The sequence below is a fragment of the Neolamprologus multifasciatus genome, chromosome 23, assembly GCF_963576455.1.
Source record: "Neolamprologus multifasciatus chromosome 23, fNeoMul1.2, whole genome shotgun sequence".
In the NCBI taxonomy this organism is placed as follows: Eukaryota; Metazoa; Chordata; class Actinopteri; order Cichliformes; family Cichlidae; genus Neolamprologus; species Neolamprologus multifasciatus.
The window spans coordinates 5,666,547-5,694,014 of NC_140460.1; the positions used below are offsets into that span (position 1 = coordinate 5,666,547).

General features: G+C 40.0%; 2 protein-coding genes across 2 annotated transcripts; one reads left to right on the forward strand and one right to left on the reverse strand.

Moving 5' to 3' along the window:
• Window positions 1-3,190: 3,190 nt before the first annotated feature.
• LOC146490813 (Rieske domain-containing protein) lies at window positions 3,191-5,381 on the forward strand. The gene is made up of 3 exons (XM_085149988.1): window positions 3,191-3,845; window positions 4,169-4,284; window positions 4,834-5,381. Exons 1-3 carry the CDS (start codon window positions 3,656-3,658, stop codon window positions 4,930-4,932), a joined length of 405 nt encoding a protein of 134 aa, XP_085006114.1. The 5' UTR covers window positions 3,191-3,655; the 3' UTR covers window positions 4,933-5,381.
• Window positions 5,382-7,172: 1,791 nt separating this feature from the next.
• cilp2 (cartilage intermediate layer protein 2) lies at window positions 7,173-26,134 on the reverse strand. Its single transcript, XM_085149965.1, has 10 exons — window positions 25,583-26,134; window positions 19,203-19,280; window positions 17,560-17,829; window positions 17,207-17,389; window positions 16,588-16,743; window positions 16,171-16,488; window positions 15,650-15,758; window positions 15,142-15,299; window positions 10,779-13,207; window positions 7,173-10,687 (listed from the first exon to the last, which is right to left on the reverse strand). Exons 1-9 carry the CDS (start codon window positions 25,644-25,646, stop codon window positions 10,800-10,802), a joined length of 3,744 nt encoding a protein of 1,247 aa, XP_085006091.1. The 5' UTR covers window positions 25,647-26,134; the 3' UTR covers window positions 7,173-10,687; window positions 10,779-10,799.
• Window positions 26,135-27,468: the final 1,334 nt, after the last annotated feature.

Consider the following 27,468-nt stretch of genomic DNA (forward strand, 5'->3'; position numbering starts at 1 on the left):
AACCTTAGGAATCCGACCTTTTAATAAGTAATTCTTGGAAGCACTGTTGAAAATAAACACCTTTGGTCATTTTCCAATCTATGAGGTGGAGGCTGCACAACTCAAGTCTACTTGTAATCAGCATGGCAAATTATTTCCAGCTGTGTTTTAATGTTGGGTTTTTTTGTTTTAAGCTAGGTATTCCAGACAAATGCTGCTATGATTCACTGTTAAACAATCCCCGAAGTTAAATTAACTTGTAGCTGTGATGCTGTTTTAATTTTTCATGTTCAGTAGTTTTCATGTGGAAATGATTAATTAGTCATGCTTAGATAAATTCGTCTTCTGCCAGACTGAATAACAGAGTATCATACACTGTGATATCCTACTTCCTCAGTGAGTTGTAGTTTAAACATGGCACACAAATATTGCATTTGTCTAAATTATAGTTTCATTTGCAGAGAAGGGGAAACCAAATGTCTGTGCAAGTAATATTGAGAAAAAAGAATCAAAGAACACTCTCCATCCATTTTATTTAAGACTGTGAAGACTTATGAGAATTATCCCATCTCTTCCCTCACGTGTAATATATCTAGCCTATTTGCAAAGTTTTTAAAGTTCACAGCTAGAAAGTTGTACAGGATGGCTTATAATGGTTATAATCTCTTTTTTTAATATATAAATGCTACCTTTGCCATATAATATTGCACCCTTGTTGTTTTAAATGTTCCTGCAAAGGTGGAGCTTATACTCAGTCACGCTCATGAATACAGACATCTGCAGAAACAATGGATGAGCGGTCAGAACTGTTATAGTCCTTTAAAGTCTTCCTGAGGAGCACATGCAAAAGTTGTGCACTGTAGTGTAGTGTCTGGATGATTCTATTCTGTCACAAAAAGAAACAGAGATGTAATTTAGAGCTATAATACACTTTTTAACATAATGTGGCAATGAAAAAGAAAATTAATTCATTAAGAAATGCCAAAAAGCTACAGTTGTCTAATACAGTTGACCAAAAAAAGGCTGGTTCCAAAAGAAGGCAAAAAACCAACAGACAGTATAAAAGATTTGGCTGTGTTGCACAGAAAAACAAAACGCATTGGTGAAGCAGAGGTAACATTGGCAACATCTTGTCGATAGGCAAGCAGTTGTGTAGAGAGAGGTAGAAGAAGGCAAAGTGTAGAAGCTACCACCACTCACACAGTTCAATTAGACTTGGTTGGCAATATATAGCACTGTGCTGGATGGAGCGCAATTTAGTGATTTTCCGACTATGTTCCTCAGTGCTCAGTTTAAAAAAAAAAAAAAAAAACCTAATGAGGAGGGGAAGGTCTGATTGTGAAAGTGCTCGCGTACCGGCTAATGTGTTGTCAATTGTTACTCAAACAATAAGCCTCTACCCAGTGAGCATTCCCTGGATAATTCTCCTTTTTGAAAATAATTGACCCATATTTACAAAATAAACAGAAGTTTTTGTATTCACTATGACAAAAAATGACTGATTAAACCCATAAACCCACCAGGAAAGTGTTTACAGGTCAATAACGAAAGCCGTTTTTCCACAGTCTTCTGTAGGACCTAGTCTTTTGCAACCATAACTATCGCCATCTGGTGGCCTCGAGATAAGATGCAGGTTTTTAAGGCACACTGACTTCATTTCATTAATTAAAAATCTATGTCCATCTTTTGTAATGGCTATGGTAAAAGCCTACGGGATCCTATGTTAAAGTATGAAATTTACAGCTTTCACCAACACACACACAAAAAGAATTTGTTCTCAATGGCTCATTTCCCGCTTTATAATAATTATACAGATGTTTCATTTTTGTTTATATATACATAATTTAATAATTTAAACTTTATTAAGGCTTGAAATGTCTCTACTTTGAGTGACAGGTGTGTTGTAATACCAGCAGCAGTTGCTGGTGGCAACTGCTCTTTCTAATATTCAGCGTAAATATGTCTGAGATATTTTTTATTTGCACTGCATATACACAGTTGGTCCAGGCATATATTAAAGGTACAGATTTTACAGTAATCTAGCGGACAATGTAGCAATTTCTTAGGAGCAAGCATTCAGAAAGAAATCTCAAACTTTATCTTTCAGTATGACAGCACACAAAATCTAACTAGTGATGTGACTCGGCTGAAGGAACACGGACAGTTGTTCATAAATGGCAGCTGGTAATATTTTTAAATATTAAACTGCACGGAGAATGAGGTGAATCGTGACTTCAGGCACATTCCATGCGCAGTTTAGCTCCAATTTCTTTGCATTGGCTCTCCCTTGCTTTGCATCTACATTCGCAGAGCACCAACTCTTGACAAGATGCAGTTCCATTAGTTCTTCCCGTCCCTGACACGTTTTCACAATATTGCTATTCTGCTCTTCACTTGTGTTGCGCACTTACATGAGTCAGTTTCGCAAAATCACGATTCAGAACAAGCAGCCTCTGTTTTGCATCGCTCCAGTCTAGACACTATGGCACATTACTTAAAGGCAAAACTACCACCTGCATAATTACTGGCTCAATAAAGGGATTTCAAACAATTTGAATAATAGTTAAAGAAATGCAGGTTATCATTTAATGTGTGCGTTTTTGCTTTTTGCACATTATCATTTGAACAAATTTGTAGATCACAGAAACCTCAAATTTGGTACTACTCTAGAGGTCAGCTTTGTACATAGTGTTAATCATGAGCCCTTTAACTTTGATCAAAGACAGATGGCTGATGTGGACTCACACGATGGTTGTCAGTGCGGTTATACTGACAGACCAAAGTTGTTCTATATGTTTTTTAATGTCTTTATTTGGTTAAATTGTATATGTTCTTTGTCTGCTGCCGCAAGATCACAGAACTGACATAACAGTTAAGAAAACTGCACCGTGGAAAAAGTTAACCTGAAAATAATCAGTAGAAATACCTGTCTGGAGCACAGTACATGTGCAGTGAAGGAACAATAACCTGCTTTGTACCAAATAACAGAAATTATTTCGAACTATTTGCACAGTACATAAAAACTAATGTTCCACATTTAGCACACTCCTTTGGAAGATGTCCAATACTTGGTAGGCTAAATTTAAGTTTTCCAATAAACTCAACGGGCCACCAAGAAAGCTTCCATAATGGGATTTTTTTTCTTTGTGTGTGCATTGTTTGAATATAAAAGACTAAAAAAAGAGCGACCTGATGTTACAGACTGTAATCAAAGAACATTAAGGTTCTGATCGCCGCCCATTCATAATGCAACAGATGCATTTGTGATGGATTTCTGCATCTGCATTTTAAATTCCAATAGCTGCCGCTGTTGTTATTTTTAGAGCATCTGCAGTTCTAACGGGTAGCCTGCACAGCTTTAGCAGATTTTGAGTAGCCTAGGCTAACTTTTCTGCTCATTCATCATTTAGGCTATAGTCATCTTCATATGTAGCTCTGTGTTTGTGCGCTGTGCTGTCTCCTTTTTTTTTTTTTTTGACGGGGTCCCGCGGTTTGCTGGCAGGCTGCAGCAGGGATGGTAGCAGCTCAGTCCGATCGGATGAGCGTTGTACCAGTCGGTCTGGTGGTTAATATGGAATATTTGCACAGAGCGATCTCTCAAATCCATTTGCACCGGCGGAAAAAGGGAGGCCTGTAGTAGTGCAAAATAGAAAAACAGGTCATTTCGCCGTTCTTTATGGCTTCTGGCTCCGGAGATGAAGAGGGAAACACGGGGGGCGTTTCATGGAGACTCATAGGCCCAGCCTCGGAGCTTTCCAAGAAGCGCTGCCGTCTAATGCACTCCTCTCTCGGCTATGATTCCGATGTCTGCCTCTTCTATGTGAAGGGGGAGTTTTTTGCAATGGATGCTCGCTGTTCACACTCCGGTAAAAACAACAACAACAAAAACACATTCATACCCGCTTAGATTTAGCTTTAGCAGGGCCTTTAAAACGCGAGAGTAGAGCGCAGTCATAAGTATAACATTGCAAACGCGTCACGTCGCGTTTTTTATGCAGCCTATTTAAAATGTCTCTGTGGGTGATTAACTGTTAAAATAAGAGAAGGCTGAGAGGGGAAATAGCATCATGCCCCCTGCGGTCTTACGTTTTAGTGTTATGAAAGCATCGCATTTTTCTAGAATAAAGATGGCAGCAGGGATTGTTATGAGAATAAACGGTTATTAACAGTTTCCCGTGTGGAAATCCAGGCGGTCCTCTGTGTGAGGGGGACATTGAGGAGGCTGACGGAGTCCTGCAGGTCTTCTGTCCCTGGCATGATTATAACTTTGATCTCAGGACTGGGAGGTCAGGGACATCACTACAGGTCAGTAATAAAGTGTGTCCTGATAATGCTGCTTTAGTTTTACACCAAAAACGCTTTTTATAAGGAGTGTTGATTAATCACTTTATTTAACTTGCACGTAGGAGCAGTAAATTTAAGCACCTGAATGTATATCAGGTTTTTTACATTTACTAAAAGCTGATACTAAGACTTGATTTAAGCATTCACATAAATTATCCTTTAATCTTAGACAGATGGCATGTTTTTGATAGACAGGACATAAAAATCAAAGCTCGTCAGATAGAGTTAAGGTGATGTTCAGCTTGAGATCTTCTGTTTTGTTTTGTTCCAATGAAAAAATCGAGCTTGACATTTTATCCTCTTTTATATTCATCGTTTTCCACATATGATTTAAATATACATCACTTTATGTCACTCATGTCAAATGTTAGACTAAACAACGTCAAACTGTGTGTTGTGACAGGCAGGGTTTTTTTTTTTTTTTGACTTGGAAGGTTACTCCTAAAGTAGCTTAGGGAGTTGTGTTTCTTCTAACTTCTGTTTCTTATTCTTTGTTTACTTTTTTTGCAGCAACAAGTGTATGAAGTCAAGCTGGAGGATGGAAATGTTTATGTGAAGCACAGAAGTCATCTGTCCTTACAGCCTTTTCCTCCAGATCGGAAAAGCTGATCTACCTCAGAGCAGGTGCTTTGTCCTCCTGTCCATTTGTTAGACTTGTGTAATGAACCTACTGTAGTTTGTTTTGAGACTTATTCCACAAACCCAAGCCGTCCAAAAACATTTCTAAGCCGTATCTCTCATTTTCTCAGTTTTGTTTCTCTTGGATTGCTGTATTCTCAGGACCGAATCCAGGAGAGTTTCTTGCGTTTTTCTTGCTGCTGGCATTCGAGATGGAGAACCATGCGCAGGCACTTAACCTGCAGAATCAGCAGGTTATTGTTGATTTTTGATAACACAATAGATGCAAGATAAAGGTAGTGGATTTATGCAGTTTCATGTATTTTTTTTTCTTCCTTAAAAAGAAAATATCATGATTTTTAGTGGAAATATTGCAGAGTAAATTTGATGTGCACTTTAGTTTTTTGCCTTCAGATCTGAGCCATTTGCACTTTCCATTTCATTGTTGATCAAAACCCTGATATTGGAGTGGATCTCACCATTTTTCATCTCAGTTCTCAAGCTCTCAGCCTCTCTGCCTTGTTGCACTGATATGCACTAGCAAGCAAAAACAAATCTGTTTGAAGAAACTGAAAATCCTTCCAAATGCTGTTTATAATTCAAATATAAATTACCAAAACTCCAAACAGATTTTTTTCTGTTTACAATCCACTTGTAATCAGAGTTCTGTTGACCAATCGCATTTGAGCAGGCTTCGGTTACATGCAAATAAAGAAATCCATGCGGGGAGCAAAAACAGGAATGCATTCGCCAAACTGCAATCTTGTCTGATGATAATTAAATTTTATATTTGCTTTGTTAACTTTATCTTCAGGAACAGAAAAGAAAGGCTTGACCTGGATATCCACTGGCTGTACTGCAAGTCTTGAAAAAAACGGTTATTGCACCAAGATGCTAAGTCAGCAGACTGACAGTTTGGTTTTTGAATCACAGAGGCAATAGGAGTATCTAAAATGTAGCACTATGAGTTTTTAATTCAATTAAAATTGATAAAATAAAGAGTAAAAATGAGTAAAAACTGAACACCATCGTCTTGATTTCTTGAAAAGAATCATCATATTTTGCATGTTAGCGTTTTCGAATAACCAGTACAGGTCTCCTTTAGTAAAGCCCACATTTTGCATCTAAGTGTCATTTTCTTTCATGGTTTACTATATTTCCTATTATTCCAGACTTGAGAGGCACACTTGTTTAGTTGTGCCCTTGAAGCGATGTCACATAGGAAGAAACTCTCTTCCAGGATTTATTTGCAAAACTTTTTTTTTTAACCCAATTAGAGTTTAAGCAAATAGAAAACACATCAAGGACACTGTGGTTACAGTTGGTGGCAATTCCACAGCTAACACGTTTCCATCAGCATTTCTCTTCATTCCTGTCTTCTGCACAGACAGGTTTGTCTGTTTCTGACGCAGTGGGATTTACAAGGAATGGTTAGTAAGGCGCCAGAGGAAGGTTCACGACCTGAAATGCACCACTGACTTAAGAAAAATGTGTTTTCCTAGCTGTGCGTGTGTGAGTGTGAGCAGTGATGCCAGTGTGTGTGGGGTTTTTTTCTTCGTGGTGAGAGCAGTCACTCACTATATTTTCTGTCAGCTTCGTTTTCTGGCAGACGCACAGAACCCCGTCACGAAGGTGTCAATGACAGTGTGGCTCAACACTCCAGTTTTCCTCCCTACTGTGCTCCCTGTTGTGCAACTTTATTACAATAATAATTCCACTGGCTAAAAATGTTATGTGCGCCAGACGTCTCGCTGTGTTGTCTTACATTTCATCACCTGAAGGGTAATGTGCAAACAAAGTGGAGATGCGGCTATTTTGTGTCAGTAGAAAAGTCAAAGTAACGGTTTGAGATTCCGCAGGAATGTTTTGAGACGCTTGAGGCACATTGGGGAAAATTGGGATTCTCATCAGAATTTTGTTATGTTTCCTAAAATGTATTTTATATGCTTTTGTATTTCTAGTGTATGTCTCTGGGGTTAAATGTCATTCTGGAGACTGCATACACCGATGCATTTAAATTCACCCCTCTGTTGTAAGTTAGTATCATCAGTATCATGTTTGTTGTAAACTTTGTTTATTGCTGTAAGATGGAAAAAGTAAAACTAGATCTATGCATTTTATTTATTAAAAAATATATATGCATGTTAAATAAACTTTTTCCAATTTTCAGACTGTTCATTTGTTAAACTTATACACAGTTCAGAAGACAACATCAAACAAAATGTTTACACAAAATCATTTATTTACACTTGTTCGGTCGTACATTTATACCAAATTTAATACACAATTTACACATAAAGGCCTAATCCAGAGAGAAACAAAGCATTCAGCATCTCCATGCAATAGTTAGCATTACAGACTATTATCAAGAGCTGATTTATGTAATTCTTTTACTACTCAGGATTGCTTCCTGGGGTGCAGTGGCAAGTATGCAACTCTCTCCATGTCCTCCAGAAAGTGGTGGAAAGGTGTAAGGCTGACCGTCTTGTGAATAAATTATGATCTCCCTGAGACCCTGCTGGACTGTACAGAAGAGAAAATGGATATGTCTGTTTACGCTTAAGTTTCTGATAAATTGTAGATGGTTTCTGGTGGATTTGGAGACTTGTGCTTTTCTGCAGAAACATTTCAGTGACAGAGGCAAACTCAGGTCAAGTATTTTGAATAGAAATCCACTCCTTAGATTCTTTTTTTTTTTTTTCGAATAGCAGTTGCCACAAAAAACCTCAAATTTTGCCAGATGGATTGAAATACACTTGAAAATATCCAATTTTCAACCATTCAAGAATTCTGCAAAGCTGTAACTATACCAATAGTATGCTTTAGACATTAGTTCCCTGTTTTGGGAAAAACGCTCATTCTCCTCCTTGCCAGAGTTTGGAGAAGAGAATAGGGATGATACCCTCACATCAGTGGGTTCATTAAAAAATACAGCCAGTACCCAGCTAACTCCAAATGTCAAACAATTTATTTAGACGTTTAAAACACAAATACATAAATCATATTCATGTTTCTGACACTAAATAAAGTAAAAGGTTTGCCACTACTACTGCCAACGAGTCAAGATAAACAGTTTCTTTTAATTAAAAAAGGAATATTTTTATCTTCTTTTATCTGTTGGTTTCAGGCTCAAACTGTCTTTATTTGATTTTAAAGTATCTGGAAACTTTTTCTTGAGAGATTAAACCAAACATTGCAGAGGTTCTTTAATCTCCTTTGAAGTTCCCTAAAGACAAAGTGGCTGTTTGGAGAGCACAGCTTATTTTTCCATGCAATGGTTTACTCAGGCTATTATTGTTACCTTGTCCTTCAAGCTCTCCTGATAACTTCTTCTCATGAATAAGCCAATTCTCCTGTCAAAGCATTCCCTGAAGAAAATCTGCATTCTTCCATGTGCAACCACTTTCAAAGCTCAAGATTCTGTAAGTGATGGGCTATGAGGCCAAAGACCACTAATATTTTCCCTTCCCTTTTTTCTTTTTCAAACCGTACCCTGAAATGATTAAACCCATCACTAGATAATCTTGCTTCTCTTCCATCTGATGTCTTTGGTCTAACATTTCCTTTAGTTGCTCTACATCTGTTTGGCCTCTTCAGCTCACCTCACAAACTATTGCCTTTTATAGGACTTATCTCTTCCTACACCTGGATTCAATCATCGTCTTTCTTACGGGGTGGAAGCTGTATCTGCTGCTGGGACATGTTTGTTTCCAACTGGACATCTGAACTGTTCGTTCACACACAGCCCACAGGCCTGTGATTAGAGAGGTCAATGATAATTCTGAAGTTTGCACAGGCTGCCAAGCTATAGATCTATGTTTGGAGTGCTGTTATGTGCTCCACATAGAAAGAAGTTTGAAATGATACCATTTACAGCATATTAAATGATAAATCTGTTGCACATCAGAACTAAAAATATAACAGCACAAATGAACTGAGATTAAAAAAAAAAAAAAGACATCTTCAAATGTTAAATGTGCAGAGAGCTCGGTAGCAATTTCAAAGGAAATATGTGTCCATAATACTCTTGTGTCCAATTTATTGCTGATTGCTTGAGTTCAATTTGGTTGTTTGTGAAAGTCAAACTGTTTTTACAGTCCTCAAGAGAATATGTAATTTATTTTCTAATTAGCAGCAGGCTTATATTTACTTGTCAGCCTCTTCTGGTTTCTCCAAGGTCCATAGTGCACCTTATTCATTTTGGGATTAGTTCAGCTCGAAGGGTTTCTCCCATGGGTCTGCAAAACCCTATACTGCAGATAAACAATAGATTTAATCACTGAGTAAACTCCATGCCTATTACTTAGTTCAGTTAAAGTAGCCAAATAGTCAATTCATGTGTCTATTTCCATATCCATATGGCGTTATAGTCTACATTTATTTGTATTGCTACTCATACTTTTACATAGCTCAATAAAAACCTGACTTGCAAACACAAGGTGTGTTTCTTCTGAATTCTCATGCTTAAGAAATCATGTTTTGTTAATTAAGAAATGACAGTGGAGTTTTTTGTCCTACTAACAAGATTGCAAACTGAAGCCAAAAAGATTATTGTAAAATCAGCAGATTCATGCTACAAAGAATGGAAAAAAAACAGTGACTCTGAGAGTCAAAGAGTTGCACAACACAACTTCAGTTATTGGCTGAAAATCACACAACTAAATCAACAACAAGATTCTTGTGCAAGGTACAAATACCTTAGCCACACAACATGCAACATGAAAAACGTATTTAATTCACCAGCAGCACTTTTCATGAACTGTTATAGTTTGAAACATGCTGAATTGTATTCATTCTCAAGTTTAATGATATTTATTGCACTTCAAGATATAAAGGCAGCTCATAAACACTTTGCCCTAGAACAAAAACAAAGTTCATTTAGACCCTGAAAGAGCTTCTTGCTGAGAATGAAAGTATTGAGGAATAGATTATTATAAGTAACACTTTGTTTGGTGATGTTCTAATGTGGAATGTGCAGAGGGGGGGGAAGGAAATTATGTCGTGCTTCCAAAAACAATTATCTTTATTTTGAAGTGCCAGTCTAGAGTAAGGTCCTTGCTTGTCATGACGACAACCTCAGTCTTCCACATTTTAAGTAAGTGTGGAAGAACGTCTGTCTGAATCACAGTTGGCAATATGGTACACTAATGAAAAACACTGAGAAGCATGGCTGAAAAGATTCTCTGTTCACTGGGTGGCATGCTTCACCCCACTGTCTCTTTTGCATGTTCCTCCACTTCATGGAGAGTTTCTGAGTTTGTATAATAAGGGCTCAGTGTCTGCTTCAGACAACAAGGACCTCACGTTGGTTTCTCTCCGAACTTGAGGAAAAGCATGAGTTCAGTGGAAAGCTATGGCCAATTACCAAGTGTTTGGGGTCTACCATAGTATTTATAGTTTTTACATTTCTGGTTTTGGGTCAAGCATCGAAATATGTCAGCAAAAACACCCACTATGGAAGTGGAATGCCACAGATTAGCTCTATAAAAGTTCCAATTTCAACCCTCAATTTAGTGTATTCATTCATAAAATGAGAGCAAAGTCAATAAAAGCCGGTCACCAAGTTACATAAAAACAAATGATACTTGTCTTTTACCGTGGTTGGGAGAAATTAATATACCAAATTCTTCAATTAACCGTCAGACCTAATGAGTTTTCTAAATTGATGTCTGTCTCGGGTTTGTGATTTTCATAGTAATGGGGGGATTCACACTCTGATGCCATCATATGACTCTCAACTGAAGACCTAACAATATAAAGAAAAGATTATTATAGATATATCATTTTGATGTGATTGCTAGTGTAAACACTGATCAAATTATATTATTTCAACCTACTTTTTATCACTTCTGTTGGCATTACTGAATGCGTGTAGATACTCTTCTTCTGGTGGTTGAGGTGACTCTGCGATTCTGGGTCCTACCCCGTTGCTCTGAAGGATAAGCAACTACCTGGGTGGATGATCTCCTCATCTGCAGACCATCTAACTCTCTCATGTCCCTCGCCATCTGAGACAAAGTTTGAGCTGGGTTGGTCTGCAGACGCTGGAAAAGGCTTTCCCTGTTGATTTTCCTCTCTGGACAACTGAAGGTAAGTGCAACTCCAGAGTCTGACTTCATCTCTCTGGAGAAACCATCTGAGGTGCCATCGAAGCAGCGCCCAATAGCAATCTCTTTGGCCACTCTAGGGTTCTGGTCTGTGACTGTGTAGATACCATAGTTGTGTCCCAAAGGGTCAACGGGTGCTAACATGGTGAAGGCATGAGACTCGTTGTTTTGAGCCACTGGTGGATGTTTAATGAGATACTCTTGTAGGAGGTTGTTGGTGTTGATCCTGCGGCAGTTACCTTGTGGAAGGATTGATATGAGGGACCGGTCCACCTCAGCTTGGTCAAATAACATGCCACTGCATTTAAACTCTAAACATGCTGCTGAGGTATTGGACTCCCGCATATCCCGAGTGCTGCGAATGTCTCTAATTCCATAAAGCTGGCCCTTTGTCTCTCGGTGTGTTCCTCCCAGATTCCTTGACCTGACCATGACTTCTTTCTGTCCAAGAATTTTGATCTTGATGAAGCATGCTCTAAACTCTTGGGGGTTAGGCCACCAGGACAGGTAATCTCCTGTCCAGGTTGTCAAATCATTCTCCTCAAAGGGAACAACGTTGTATTCATATTTGTCCTTTTCTACTCTAAAAAACCTGAAATGATTAGCATCAACAGGGGCATTTTCACAACCTATTAAATTCTGATATGGATATATTGGCCCATTGGTCTCATCAAAATTGTTTTGGTTAGGCTTTGCCAAATTGATTTTGAAGGCAGTTTTCTTTAATGCTGGATCATCATGGTCTGAACGCTGGTAGTCTATTTTATCTAGATAGGGCTGGGAGACTCCAATGATGTTTGGATTCATCTTTGGGGAGGAAGGAGCTGCCTCTAGTTCCTCCCCACCCAGCATTGCTGTGACATAAGCTGTGTAAGCATCAGGCTTCTGGGCATCACAGAAAGCTGGTAAACAGGCCCCATTAGGTCCTGTTATGACACTGTCAAAGCGGCCCCATGCCCTGGGATTAGAAGAATAACCAGGCTTGGGCTCCAAGTTTATCAAGCTAATCACGATACCCTCCAGCTGTTCAGTAGGTAGGAACTTGTCACTCATGTAGGCACGAACTTTGACATAGCAGCGTCTATTTTCAGGTACGTCTAAATTGAAAAGTCTGCGTTCTCTGATTTCCATGTTGCCTATGAGGAATGTGCGCTCCTCGCGCTTGCTCCTTCCATGACCACCAGTAGTTGTTGTGCTGTAAGAAAAGTCGCTCTCCTCTTCCCAGACTCCTGTGTCGGGATTCAAAGACCACAGTTTCATCTGGGGAATGTGTTCTTGCATTTTGACGTGCTGTGTGTCAAGGAGGACTTGGACAGCGCCAGCTCCAAGTACCTCCTTGTTGGAGTCATCTCTGAAGTCTACAGAGAACATGCCATAGGTCCTTAAAGGAAGCATGTCACCTTCATCATCCACAAAGTTAAGGTCGCCGGGGGCAGCTGCTGCAGTAGTGATGTTTCTTGGGTCAATGAATGTGACACTGGCTTTGACAGTTCCTTCGTAGATTTCTCCATTGTCCTTATGAAAAGAATTAGGAGGAATAACCAACTGCCCTATGGGGTCTTCATCTTTAATTTCTCCAAGGTTAATAAAATTGGTCTCTCCTGCATTGATATCAATTGGTGTTTGTTTTCTCATCACTTTCACATCGTGGTAAATAGATCCACTTTTCTTGTCAAAGATGAACACCTTGGGCGTGTCAATAAACTTTTGACTAGGATCAACAAAATTTACAACTAATCTCTGTGTGTCAGGGGTGATTCTTAATGTGAAGCCTCCTTGGTATCCAGTGGTACCCATTCTCTCTTTACCAATGTAGATGTGCCCAAAACGCAGAGGCTCATTATTGTCAGCTGTGACTACTCGACCTCGAACCAGCACAGTTGGCTGCACACACTTCTGACAACTGCACTGTATCACAGCACGGATGGGGAGGCTGTAGCTACCACAGTCAATAATTCTGCTTTCCATATTTTTAACACCACAACAGAATCCACCTCCATCTCTGCAGCCCATATCAAAATCTAAGGAACCAGCACATTTGTTGTGAGGACAGCGGCCAGCATTGTAGTACTTGGAGTCAGTCCCAGGTTGAACACAGTCTGTGGGTAGCCTGATGAGATGTGTTTCAGGGGTAGAATTGCATGCTGGTGCTCCTTTGTCTGTGAAATAGACAATAAATGACATTAAGCTTGTGTTCTTTCATCATCATGAAAGAAATATTGCCATAAATTTTAAGTTGGCTGCTGTGTAATGTGACTTTGATGGTGTTTCGGAAGTAAATGCAGAGTTAACATATTAAAAACAGGCCTGTTCATGTTCTATTTGCTTTGCTGTATCTGCTCTTGAAAGTTTGTCAAATATACAATCTAGCATTAAAATAAAATTGCTGGTTTGAGGGTAATTGCATATTGATTTATAAGCATAATGTGGAACAGGTATAGTGAATAGTTAGAACTTGCCGGTGGAATATATAAAACATATTTATACCTTTATTTTTCACACATAGATGCTCACATTATAAACACAGTAAACACAAACGCCCAAGGCCTGCATGACCTGAAAGTGCATTTAAGTGGCCAGGTTGGATTGTGAAATATGCATAAAATGGTAATTAGACTTCAAGCTTAAGAAAAAGTTTCTTCACCAACCATCCAACTCGGAGCTGGAAGGAACGACCAATTGTTCAACAACCCACTGGCAGCATAATTAGTATGCAGGATATCATGGTTGTTTGTAGTTAAGTATCCCTGTCAAGCTCACCATCTCCCACATAAGTCAATAACTGCAAACACATGAAGCAGTTTGATTTGTAGATTGCTGTATTGCTTTGCAAGTTTCCTTTGATCATGAATTATATAACATATAACCTCCTGAACAGTTGTAAACATATTGTGTTATTCAAATTAAACTTCTGCATTATGTGCAAGGGGAAAAGAAACTATTGGGATGAAGGCATGTTTATCATCCCGCTCTGAGGTGCAGGTGTTGTTCTGCACACATAAAGTCTCTCCAGCCATAATGACTTTTGGAGTACAGGGATTTGTCTGTTGCCTAGAATTGATTGCTTTAGCACTGTTCCATGAAAAGCCTGTTTGTTAATCTGTGTCTTAACTAACAAGCACCTGGAGACTATAAGCTGTGTATGTGGGGTTCTCCCACATGGATGTGGAAAGACATACTTGTCTGAGTCTGAGAGAGAAAAGAAACATAATTTATTGACAATCTTGGGTTTCATCTCAACACCGGGTGTTCTGGAAAAATTGGGTTTGAGGTTTTACAGAGTCCAGAGCCCTCTCACACAATAAAGAATCCCTGTTTAGAAAGCTGTAGTTTCAACCAATGTAAACACAATAAAAACCTATTCCTCCAGGCTCTGCCAGATCTTAAGACTGATATTTTTCATTTTCCCATGTCGGCTTTTTTTTTTAATGAAAGATAGTTTATTAACTGACTTTCTCCTCTCTTTCAGTTGTAAGCCACTGTGGTTTTGTTTGATTCCTCTTAATGCGTAGACATGGCTCATGGATGACTTGGTTTGAGCTCAGCACTGACATTCCTCTTTAACTGTGTATTCAATCTCTGAGGCAGCTGCTCTTTATACAGTAGAGTTGCGGTTGTTTGCTTTTTGTCAGTGGTTATACTTGAACCAGTGCAAGGCATTGACTAAATACGTCATTGTCAAATGCACTGGGGTGGTAGCCATCCCGAGCTATAATCCCTGTCTGCCGCTTTCTATCATCATAGCAAATTATTTCTTCTCAGTCTGATGAAGATTAATTACATTTTACCAGAACTATTTTTACTTAAAGAACAACCTTGAAACAGAAAAAAACACTGGTATTCAGTGCTGTAAATACACTATATAACTTTTTCCAAGGGTCACATATCTGTCATTCTCGTAGCAGGACTACATACATACTACTAGTCTGCATTTCATAAACTTGGTGCGGAGGTGGTGCATAGGCAAGGGAAAAAACTTATTGGTGCCAATCCAGATCAGTATCTTCACTTACAAAAAACTAAATGGGGCATTAGCTCTGGCAGAGGAAGTGGTTTCTTTGTTTCTGCCATTCTTGTTTGGTGCTACACATACCAATTACAGTAAGGAAGGCGGGGGAGGACTTGATGCTTCCTGCAGGGCTGCTGGCTTTACAGTAATACTGTCCCGACTGCTCTGGCTTCAGATTTCGCAGTACAAGCTCCTCTTCATACTTGTATACCTTCCTGTCCAGCAGAGTCCCATTGTGATACCTTGATAAACAGACACAAAGAAGGAAACAGAGAGAGTGATTTGTTCTTCACTTTACTGTTTTACATTATTGTGGAATGTTTATTGAACTTTAATCAATTATATTTAAAATTATATCTAAAATGTTAGCAAATATGCCACCAGTTATACTTATTTTGATGATTTATGCTAACAATGACTGTGCAATGACTTTCATAGGAAGATTTATCCGATGACTTTATCTTATAGAGCTTATGTTTTAGTTTTATAACCTGTAACTTAAAAACTATACATTTCATAAGTGTAGGAAGGACTGTAGCTATTTTTTGAGTGTTATTCTATGAGAGTGTGCCAACAATGATGTTCATCTCACCAGTAGTATTTGTCAGGTGTTGGTGATCCTGCTGCCTTGCAGCACAGCAGCACCCGTCCTCCCTCGTAACGCACTTTATCCTCCGGGTGCTTCACAATGTACGGCTTTTCTGTGGAAAGCAGAAAGGAGCAAATCATCAAGACTTTACTCTGATTGTTGTGAATGGTGCCGCAGGTCATAGAGAGCTCATAAAATTCAAATATTACACTTTATTCACCCGTCGGTCTCTGAGCTTATGAAAAATGATTGTTGAGGGAATTGCCTTTTCGAAAGCAGCTCAAGTCTATTTTTATTTGGTCTCCATGCAACCAAGTCACTGCTCAAGGCTATGTAAAGTCTCACAATAGTCCAAACTGTTTATGTTGTAGAGCTGTCAATTTCCTGTTTTCAGTCGTCTGAGAATATGATTGAAGGATTCGTAGACTATGTGGAATAATAATAATGCTAGTCTTGTAATAATACCTATTTTAAGAACAATCCAAAAATTCGTAATCACTTTTCTTTCATTTATCTGCACTTACCAGCTGATCTAAGAATAGCCCGGACCCAGGACATGCCTGTGGTGTTACTGGAAGTAGACACCGTGATAGGGGCAAACTTCTCCTTCCTGATGGTGATTAAAGTTGGGCTGGAAGAGCAGATTCCTGGGAGCTTAAAGTGACCCATAGCGTCTGTACGGGCACGGATGACCTTGGGATGGCTGGCTAGTGACACAAAGGCTCCTGCCACAGGGACACCAGTCACACTGTGGATATCACCATGTAGGATGTGGCCTTTGCACACGCAGTGACTGCAGTCTTCACTGGGATGGCCTTCAGTGCACACATACTGGCATTTGGCTTTTGTAAAGAAAGCGTTGAGATGTTAGCAGATACTGATCAAGACACCAAAGTAAAGAAATGCCTGACTACAGCTAAATGCAGTGTGGCTTTGCATACCTGGGCATGGAGTCTTTCCACATTTCTGGATTTCAACAGGCCGTCCCACACACTGCACTGTCGCTGAAGTCCTTACGCAAGTCCTTCTCTTAATCCTGCGACCTCCACCACAGGTCACTGAACATGACCCCCAGGGACCCCATGGACTCCATTTAGCTACAAAAAGACACGACGGAAAGGGAGTTTCAGTGAATCATTCTATCAAATGGATTGTTAACTCCCCTGTGCTGCACTATAGGATTTCTAAAGGATTTAGCTGCATTTAGAACTTTACTGAAACAGCTTCAATCAATAAGACTGCTGTGGAGACGGCTGCCTGAAACCACACAGCAGCAAGTGGCAAACGGGCGTTTAGAAAGTCTTTACAAAACTAAAGGTTTTAATTGAACAGTTTCACTTATACTTATAACTGCATTCATAAGGATGAGAAATACAATATTTTATTCAAAAGCCTACTGAATGGTTTAAAAAGAATGTTTTGGGGAATTCACCAATAAAAAGGGACATTATGAATCACTTTGTTGATTAAAATAGTTTATGTGTAGTTCAAAGACCATATTCTCTACACTAGATTAGGGTCCTGTCCGAAATTTGGTGGTGATTGATTTTTGGCTGTTACCTGTACATGGTGGGGTGGTGCACTCTCTTCTCTCTGAGTGGTGCCCCTGACATGCTGGCACCAACAGCAGAGGCATGGGCTGTGCGCTCACACATTTCCTCCGGCGGACTTGGACACCCACGTCATTACAAACTGTGGTTGAACAAGGGCCCCACTCACTCCACTCAGTCCAATAGCTCTGCACTAAAAACATATTACAGAGAACAGACGGACATTTTAATCTCGAAAGATGTAGCTATGCACCAATGTTTACAATGTTTAATATTTGTTTAGTTTTTGTAGTGTTTTGGCTAAATATTCATTTCTGTGAAGAAAAAGCTTCCGCAGCCCTGGGCTGCTGTAATCGGCTCTACCTGGGGGGCACTGGAAGCGAACATGGTAGTTAGAACAAACGCGACCATGTGGCTGTTCCTTGTTGATGCACCAGAATCCCTTCTCCAGACTTGAATGAACCACTTCCCCAGTTTCTGCCGCTTCCACCCAGTCTGTAGTACGAGCCTCCATGGCTGTAGGCCGTGCACAAACTCTCTCTCTGTAATAGAAACGAATTGCCTCCAGGCGCTCGTAGTCTCCATTTCCCCCAGGATGGTCAATGTTGAACCAAGATGTCCATTCAGTCACGCCTGGAGGCACATGAAGGGAAGACGTGGATAAAAACCACAAAGATAGAACATTAGAAAAAAACAATAATTGTGGTGTGGAGGTTGGAGCTAGTTTTACATGGGGGGACACTGTTAAGAATTAAGAAAGACTTGAACAGCAGGGATGGGTTACAAGCTTTCAGAGGTCTGCAACTATCATCTGAAACTGACTTCATATACTCCAGGGAGCTTTGTATTGTTGGGGATCTTTCCATGCCCCCTGGCTTGAGTCATGAGGCATTCTGTTTAGTTTTCCATCTGTGGCATGTTCTGAAAGCTGAACAATTTCCTACTGAGAAACACGAGGAATTACAAATAAAAGGAACCCATTAGCCACATGTGATAGATTGTTTTCCTTTTAAAGTAAAGCACTGCTTTACTCCCAAACAATAATGTCCATCAAGAATTGATTATGTGTTACAGACAGCTGTTTCTGTATAGTTTAAAAAAAAGTTGTTTATTGAAATGCTCCTAATTGTATTAATGTTGTGGTTTAAAGCTGTTCACATCACGGAAAGCTGACTGAGGCGAACGATCCTCCCAGCTATGCTAACAGTGATGGATTAGAAAGCAGCTTAGTCATACATCTTTTGTACAGAAAGGTCTTTTAGTGTTACACGTCTATCTGTTCTTAATAACTGCTGAAAACCTGTCATATGAGCTGCAAGATAACCTCATCCACATAAGTAATTATAGTTTAAAAAACTCCCACTCTTTGTTTTACTTCACTGATCAGAAACACAGTTTCCATAACAACAGGCCTTTAGGGGAACAAACAGGAATTATTATGGTGCACGGAGTGATTTTTATTTAGCTTTGGGTCCAGACTTGAGCCCTGTCTTTATTTGCTTCTATTATTCCATTGATAAAAGTATCTGTAATTAAGTATTTTTGTAATTAACTATTATTACTACTGTAGCCCAGGATGTCTAGACAGCATCGCTGGATGACTGAGACGAAGTTAAAAGGAGCATCTTTTTTCTATTATTTCTGAGCAGATGTGTTCTTAAAAGCAATGGACACCATACAAACACAAAACACACTGCGTCTAAAATTATGTCTCGGCTTCATGCCTTGGAGTTGAAAGTTTTCTGAGTTATGAGTCTGCAAAGGAATAAAATCTCTGAGGTAACATCTTTATTGGGCGCTAAAGGATTTACCTTGAGTCTTTAAAGGTTTAGTCACAGCCATTAGTACGGCTGCTAAATCAGCAAGTCAAACAGCAATAACGAGCGTACTGATAGTTTTATAATACTGGCTGGAATCTGCCTGCACTTTTGCTTTCAGCTGATATTTAAACTCTCGTGGTTTGAAAATGTTTGCCAAAGAATTAGCTCTCAATCTCCCGCCGGTACCTGTTGTCTGTGAGTCAGCGTACATGTTGAAGGCCACTCTCCGTCTCTTGTCTGAATGACTCTCAGTTCTCAGGGATTCTGCGTACACAAGAAAACAGCTGGTTATAGACCGAGCTTACACTTTTCGTCCTTGAGAAACTTTAAGAAGAAAGAAAAGAAATTCTAGAAGTCATGTGTTGGAGATGAGAGTGTGTTACCTTTTTGAAAATATCTATACTTGTGCTTGCTTAAACTACACTATTGATAAAATCACGTTTTCAATGTGTGTGCACTGAGATTTACTCCGATTTTGTATGGACACGTGCACGTTTTGCTCTTTCTTCGAGGCAAGGAGACTTTCTGCTTAAATAACAACAAACTGAAGATTTATTCCCTTTTCTTTCTCTCCGATGTAAGATTTCATCTATCCATCACTCTTCTTTTTTCCTATATTTCCCCTTTCCCTCCTCTCTGTCTTCTCTTTTATCATAGCTGCTCTTCAGCAGCGGCACTCTCTAATCCCTCTCTAATCTCCCCCAGAAATCTTTGTCATGCATCTTCTCATTCTTCAGTCCTTCTTGCCCTCCTCTGTTCTCCCTTCTCCTCTTGATCCATCAATAAGCACCCACTGTTGAGGATGTTAATGAACCTTCAGTTGAGAAAATCTGAACCTGTAGTCATCTGTGCAGAAGCTTTCTGTTCACCTCTTTCTCTTACTCAAACACATGCAGCAATTTCATGCCAATTTGTTTTATTTGAAGGACATATGACTGTAAAATATGTATTGAACACAAACTGCATGCCTATATGACTAAATAAGTCTGACATCATCTTCTTTTAAGCGCGTGTGTTCATACACACAGCAGTAGATGTAAGAAGTAAGCAAATACTAACCTTTTAGAAAAAGAACGATATTAAAGGTGGCATTCGTGTAATTTTTTTCCCTTTGATTTATTAAGCATGCACCGTACATTTTCACGCATGCTTTGATGTGCAATGATTCATTTTCCTGCGGCACAATTTTTTTTATGTTTTGAAAAGCGTCAGTTGTTTGCTTGACATTTCTCCTTTCGTTAGAAACTCTGGGAAGAAATGTGAAATGTGGCCATGCGGAAAAAATAAATGTCAGTCTGTGACCGAAACAAAAAGTGGCTTATGTCGCTTCAGTGTGCGCGTGTGTAATATGTGCAAGCGCTTAGAACTGTGGGAGAGACGCTGCTGAGTTTACGAGCAGAGACGCCCAGCACAGAGACCGGTATCGATCCCAGTCCCCGCTGGTTTTACGGCTCACTTCAAGTCTTTCGTTTCATGCCAGCACATTTCTTTTCAAGCCCTGATGGCTTTTGATAGATTTACCAAAAGAAGGATAACAGTTCAGCAGGACACACATCAACTTCACATTTTAAGGTAACGTAGACAGTCAGCTGACCTTCATGGTTGTTGATTTTTTTTATGCCCTTGGCTTTAAAAACCATTGATATTTTTCCAGATCAGCTTTGTCTCTCTGATACCCTGGAATGACTTATAAACAGAAGCAAATGCTTTCACGCTGATCTGGTGAGCAGATGTGGCTGTTCCTGCAGATTTAGTTTAGTAAATCAGTTCAAATAGTTTTTTTACAATTTTTTTTGGTCTCCCGAGCAGGTAAAGCACACTTTTTCGCAGTGACAATGATGTTCACAAATCATCAACACATCCCAGAAACAACATCAGAGATCTCTGTCCAGAAGTCCTGGGAACAACTAAGATACTGCGCAGGGCCTTCAAGCTCCCAGGCCTCTGGTACAGGACCCGAGCTTGAAGGATAGACCGCCCGCAGGGGCAAGAGGGGATTTTTTTTTTTTGTTCATTTTTTTATGTGTGTCTGTGTGCACAAAGAAGCCTTTTCTTTCTTTTATTAAAAATGAATTAAAACTCCTGTGGCTAATTAATAATGCTCCCCATCCTGAAGCGCACGTTATTTCCAAGAAGTTCCAAAACACTATTTCGGCTCCTGTTACATAACATTTTTCTTTCCTTTTCACACCAGAGCAAAGGGAATTCACAGCAGAACCGCAGGATTATCATTTCAAGATGTCTGATAATGATGAAAATGAAATGGCAAACAATTCGGTGGATTATAGGGTGATTAATGGTTTTAGAAAGCAGACAGAGGAAACCCAGATTAGCTACAGAAGAAGGCGAACGTTGGGGTAGTGACCTTAGTAATGGCTGGGATGAAGTGGCTTGGCTCCCACAGCGCACTCAAAGCTTATTGTGCTTCTGAGGGACATGTTAACACATTATGAATTTTAAATGCTAGGGGATTTTATGGGGGCACTGCTTCATGCGGCTGGTATGTGAGCGAATTTACCTCATCAAGAGGCAAGTAAAGTTAGAACTTATTATTTCCTTTTTAAGCTTTAGGAAAATACACCCTAAAGGGACTGACTGGTGCACTATACCTTGTTCATGGGGTTTTTTTGTGAACAGAAATGTCTTTACGCTTTGACTTTTTGCAGCTGCTGTTACGCAACCCAAACGTTGTGTATGTTGCTTCTGATTTTCTGATTTAACGGCCCATTTGGCGCTTGTCAAATCACCGCCGAACAATAAACTTCTTTTATGACGTGACATGTTGCGGTTTAGCTTTGTTTAGATCGCAAGTTTAGGAAATAGATGCGGTTTGGTGGAAACGTGAGGCTGTCCTGTTAGAAACAACTACGTCAGTCATTTCAAAATGAAACGTGTTTACATTCAAGCGCCAGCAGTTTTAGCCATGCTCACTGTGACCCTCATAAACCTTGGACAAGGTAACAAGATAGCTGCACCGGTGCGTTCGAACAGATCTGCATCCTTTTCCACATATAGCAACACGGTAAGTTCCTGAATACCAAGCAATGTCACTTATATGTCTGAAACATAGCTACTGGATTGCTGCATTCATTGTCCTCTTTATCCACCATAGGTCTGTTGTGACAACTGCAAGTCTTATTTTAGAGAACTAGCTTTGGGTTCAATGATTTACGTCACAGTGGTTCATTCTGAAATACAGCTGGTTCACTTACTTGGCTGCACAAAGGCAAATCTACTATTAATAAGCCCTGGTGCCTTTGTGAAAGACAGCCTTGCTCTCCTTCACTTTCTGAGTGAGAAATTTCTACCTTAGCCAAAATCTAATAAAAAAGCTGCTGAAGAGTGGAACTGTGGAGAAAAATGGAGGACCTTATGAAGTTGCACCCAACGCGATTTCACTCATATTAGGGAGGTATGGTTGTGCCAGATGCAGGCTGGCAGACAGCTGAGGCTTAAGTAAAAGGTCTGGATCCTGTTTATTTATAATATTCCAGATCCCTACAAGAAGGAGAAGATGTGAAAACACCAGCTTGCTTCCTCGTGTTACATAACCTACTAGACAAAGCAAAGCTCGCTCGAAGAATGGGGTTAGGCTTTATTTGTTGATGTCGCTCGTGCTCGGGCTCAGGAGTGTGTGTGTGACAGCAGCTGCCGCAGGAGTCCTCTGTTAAAAACAGAGGCATTCCATCCATGAACTGTGTATGCATTGTGTGTGGGGGCCTGTGTATGTGATGATCCGTTTGCCATGTCATCTGGAAGTTGTTTATGCGTTTGGCTAGCTCCTTAGCTGAGGTGTGTGTGGTTTCAGAAAAGTCTGCTCTTTCTCTCAGTGCCTATCTCTCTCTCTTTACCCCAAAGTTTCTTCTTCTTCTTCTTCCCAAACGCCTCTCAAAACTTATAAACATCTGTAGCTCCTTAAAATCGGCAGTTTTGTCCGTGACATTAACTAATGGTGGAAACCAACCACATGATTTTAAGGATTTACAAAAGTATAACAGATGATTTGTGTATTTAAAGGAAGATATTTGTGGAACACCGCATTGTTTCCTTGATACTATTAAAAAAAAGTTTGTCGGTGTTGAATTTCTCAAGAAAAAAATATCTGGACGTTGAACTTCTCCACCTGTGCACAGGTACTGAGCCAGAAGCTGAAGATGTAAAGCAGCTGATTACTCCTGCGACAAATAATTTCTTGGCATCTCTTCTTGTGTCTGTACACATGAGTAGAAAAGAAAAGCACTGAAAGATGTGGTTGTGGCTTGCAGCGTGTCACTAATGGGAGTTTGCGCCTTTTCGTTTGATCCTATGTAATCTCTGTGTCAGTCATTAAAGTCAGCTGGCCAGACAGCTCTGTGCTTTATAGCAGACAGTGGTCAGCATCTGGAGAACTACCCCTCCGTCTGACTAACAGCCCTCCAGCTACTCACCAACTATTTTGGCTTTGCCTGAAAATTATGCAGAGAAGAGAGGAGAGGAGAGGAGAGGAGAGGAGAGGAGAGGAGAGGAGAGGAGAGGAGAGGAGAGGAGAGGAGAGAAGAGAAAGATTTACACCCAAAGGTGGTAATACCACTGTTTTACCCCCTAAGTTGGGCATTCAGCAGCAGCTGCCAACTTTAAATAGAAAAACAGCTTGTAAACCTCTAAGCTCTAAGGTGTGCGGAGAGGGTGACTGAGAAACAAGGCGAGGAGAGAATGTTTGATGGAGTAGGACAGGGAGAAGTAGGTGGAGGAGGGAGTGTGATTGAGGGAGAGATAGAAGGGAGAAAGTATTTGTGGGGAAATATCTGAGGGAGACAGATTAGAAACAAAAGGCGAGCAGATGAAGACGAGCGGACAGATGGAGACACACAGTCGTTACTTTAGCAGTGGATTGAATGCAGTTATGAGGGCTGAACTGGTCATCAAAAGTGAAAAGGAAAGAGTGAAGTGCTGGCCAGTGTGACGGTGGAAAAAAAAAGAGGGCAGTAAAGTCATTTTACCTGTTCTCCTATTCCTCTTTTTTATTCCATTTTGTCATTAAGCCGAGCACAAACCAAGCAGGTGGAAAAGCGGGCCACTGGGTTTGTGATTATTGCACCTTGTTTCCAAGGTGACTGCGTTTATATCTTTAGGGACTGCTCCCAATGTTAGAGGGTGAAATAAGGACAAAAATGCACCACCTTACTGCAAGATGTGGATGTACTGCTAAAAGGAGCGTGGCATGAGGCGTTCAACTTTTACGATCCTTTTTTAAGGTTGGAGTGTTCTGTTCAGTCAGAGTCAGCATGAATCACTATTTATACATACACTGTCACAGGTCTCTAATCTTTTGATATATACTCATCAGTGAACGGCACAAAGACATTTACAGTTCAGAGGCTTCAGAGCCCAACAAGACATGGAGACTATTAAGGTGTATTCACACTCGTTTGCTTTTATGAACTGCCAGCTCCTTCACTTTGGAAAAAAAGAGAGAAGAACCTAATGTGAAGCAGCTGTAAGGCGAACAGAAAGTGACAGCTCTGGAAAAAGTGCTGCTACTGCTGTCATTCAGGAGGAATGGCAAACTTTCAGTGAACGATAAGAGTGAAGTTTGCTGGGAAGAACTTCTAATCTCATCTGGAAGAAACCGTGTTGTGCTAATGTCTGCAGATAACCAACACTTAACCAGCATTAAAAACTGGGAGCTACGTTAGAAAAATAGTGCAAAAAAAAGCTGTAATTTCAAACTGGATCTTGGTCAAGTAAGAAAAGCTGGACACAATTTTCATAAAGCAGGCCTTCCGTTTGCTGATAGTGGCGGCTACTGTGCTAGGTTTTTCGTAATCACGAAATTGTTGTTGTTTTGTGATTAAACGACACTGCAGAGACAGTTTTCACGACCTCTTCTCCTTAACATCCCACTCCATCTCCATCCATCTCCTTTGTGTTATTAAAAGTGCAAGAGAAACATGCATATGGCTTTAGATTCGAGATTTCAACATAAAGAGGTAATAAGGCAGTCTTATCGCACGTTTCCATCGCTTCAAAGGATGTTACTTTGACTTCGTTTTACATTGCCAGAGACTTAATATACCCATAAAAAGTATTTCTACTTTCCTAAACCTAACCTCAAACCACATCTTCTTTCTCAACATTTTTGTGATTTACAATACGGACTTTATAACTTCACATCCCCAGAAGGGAGTAGGCTGACTTTAAACACAGATTAATGTCACAACAACGTAAGTAATCCAAGTACACAGACACTAATCATGCACTACTCTTATCATATGAGCTCATCTTCAGACATTTGTCTAAATTCTTTCAACATCCCGCTCTGACATCCTTAGGGAAATGCCGTCAACTTGGGAAACTCTACGGTTACTGTCAGTTGTGCGGCACATGTGTTAATACTCATAAACTGGCCCTCTTTCTTGTGTGATTATGACAAGAGAACTGAAAATTGCTCAAGGTTCATTTTCAACATTTGCAGTTTCACGAGCATCATTTCGTTGGCAAATCTGTAGTTACAACAATTTCTTGGGATTGTGTCATTCTGACATGATAATAATATATTAGCAGTTCAATCATCAATCTTCACCTACCTTGGCTCAGAGCCACCGAGGCCAGGAAAGACAACAGCAGCGCCACTTTATTTAATCCCAACATTGTGCTGGCGATTCTCTACAGCATCGATACGAACTAATTCAGCGTAGCTACTTCAGGTGTGATTGAGGCTGCTGTTTGGGCAGACTCTTGCCTCTGCTCCTTCGTGTGAGTTGAGTTGCTGAGCTGGAGACAGGAGCTCAGCCGTTTTTAAAAGAAGGGGCATCGAGACTGCACACCAATCCAGCCCCTCTCTCCTCACCATTGGCCAGTGAAATGCAACATCTGGGTCCCCCGTATCATGGTCCAAAAAAAGGTAAGGGTATGGTGGGGGAAGAGAGGGGAAAGAGCACACACACACAGGGAAAGAGAAGGCAAATGTGTACATGTGCCTGTGGTTACTGAAAGTAAGAGGGTGCTTTTCCTGTTCTTCTTAGCTTTTTTTCACTATTTGTGGCTTATTTAAAGCTTTACTTGCATTTGTTTAACTCAAGAGTTACATTGATTTGTAACCCCCCCTCCACCCTATTGCACCAGTGAATACATATTTAGCAACACAACAGGTGTGTGGCTTCACGTGTGTGTTTCCATCTTTAAATCTCTATTCTAGTTTCTACGTGTGTCTTGTCAAGCAAAGAATTTTAGAACTTTAATTCCGGATGATTAAAAACTCTATTTTTATTTTTTTCTCTTGCTTTTTTCAAAAGGCATTTAAAATATGAACGTCTAGCTGACACAATACATTTCCTTGTGATTTGCAATAATAATTCAAGACTGTGTTTATAAATAAGAGATGACGGTTATAATCATCTTCTGCAAATTGTCATGTCCTTCGCTGGCCCCCCTCCCGATCTGTGTTACCTTTGTCTTAGCAGCAGACACGGGACGGTGCCAGATGCTGCTCTCCCTCGGGTTCAACTTCTGGTTCAGTTTTGTAACTCTTTAGCAGTTGCTGATTGCTGGGTGATGCACTGCCAAATAGTGGAAGTGGCGTCATATGGCACGCCATTCAGGAAAGTCCTCAGAGCGCAGACACGAGACATGCTTATGAGGTGCAATGTACTTAGGCTCATTTACAGGATGTGAAGTGTTGTATTTAGTAAAGATCCTCGTAAAAGCAGTGGAAATTAAATACACTAATTAGGCTGAACTGTTTAAACATCCCACTGGGTAAAAAACTTTTAAAAAGGTGTTAAAAAATCCCTGTCTGCATCTTGATAAGGACTAAAGCTAAGTTCAGTTAACTGGCTGAAAAGTAATGAGATTTATGTTTAGGTTCAATTCTGAAACCTAGAAAAATGTGCTTTTACTGCTAATCTTATTATCAGTTACTTTTCACATTAAGAGTTTCCTGTTAAAATGATACAAAATACAATGCACTCCTAAAGAAAGCACCAGTGTTTCCTGAACCTCCTAACTGCACCAGCCACCCACCTTCACCCTTAGCTCCCTGGCAAATGAAACTGGCCAAGAGGATCGTAAGGTTTCATATGTCAGATGAGCTGTTAGCAGCTCCACCAAACAAACAAGTCCACAGAATAAATACAGATTTGTGTATCAGAACTTTGTTTTTCCTTCTTTCCTCTCTCATTAATCATCCAGTGGCCCCTCACATTTTTCTTGTGACCTGTTAGACAGGCCTGCCCCCTAGGCTGGCGACCAGCGGAGTACCAGCACCAGCTCCATCTCAGACAGCAAGAAGTATGAAATACTTCTTAATGAGGTAAAGACTCATTTTCCACCATTGCATGTGGATTACAGTTCAACAAGACAATATTTAGGAAATACATTCCCATGAGTTCTCGGTTCTGTCACGGAGAAACATTAAGAAATGCATTTTTATTCTATATTTACTCAAACTGTTTTGTGTTGTTTTGATTGTAGT

Bases quoted from the DNA above. Each gene is read 5' to 3' on its own strand.
- LOC146490813 (XM_085149988.1), top strand. From the start codon at position 3,656: ATGGCTTCTGGCTCCGGAGATGAAGAGGGAAACACGGGGGGCGTTTCA. The intron at 3,846-4,168 runs GTAAAAACAACA...GTGGAAATCCAG, and splicing joins TGCTCGCTGTTCACACTCCG to GCGGTCCTCTGTGTGAGGGG. The intron at 4,285-4,833 runs GTCAGTAATAAA...CTTTTTTTGCAG, and splicing joins GGTCAGGGACATCACTACAG to CAACAAGTGTATGAAGTCAA.
- cilp2 (XM_085149965.1), bottom strand. From the start codon at position 25,646: ATGTTGGGATTAAATAAAGTGGCGCTGCTGTTGTCTTTCCTGGCCTCG. The intron at 17,830-19,202 runs GTACCGGCGGGA...ATGTGCCTCCAG, and splicing joins CGCTGACTCACAGACAACAG to GCGTGACTGAATGGACATCT. The intron at 17,390-17,559 runs GTAGAGCCGATT...ATATGTTTTTAG, and splicing joins TCGCTTCCAGTGCCCCCCAG to TGCAGAGCTATTGGACTGAG.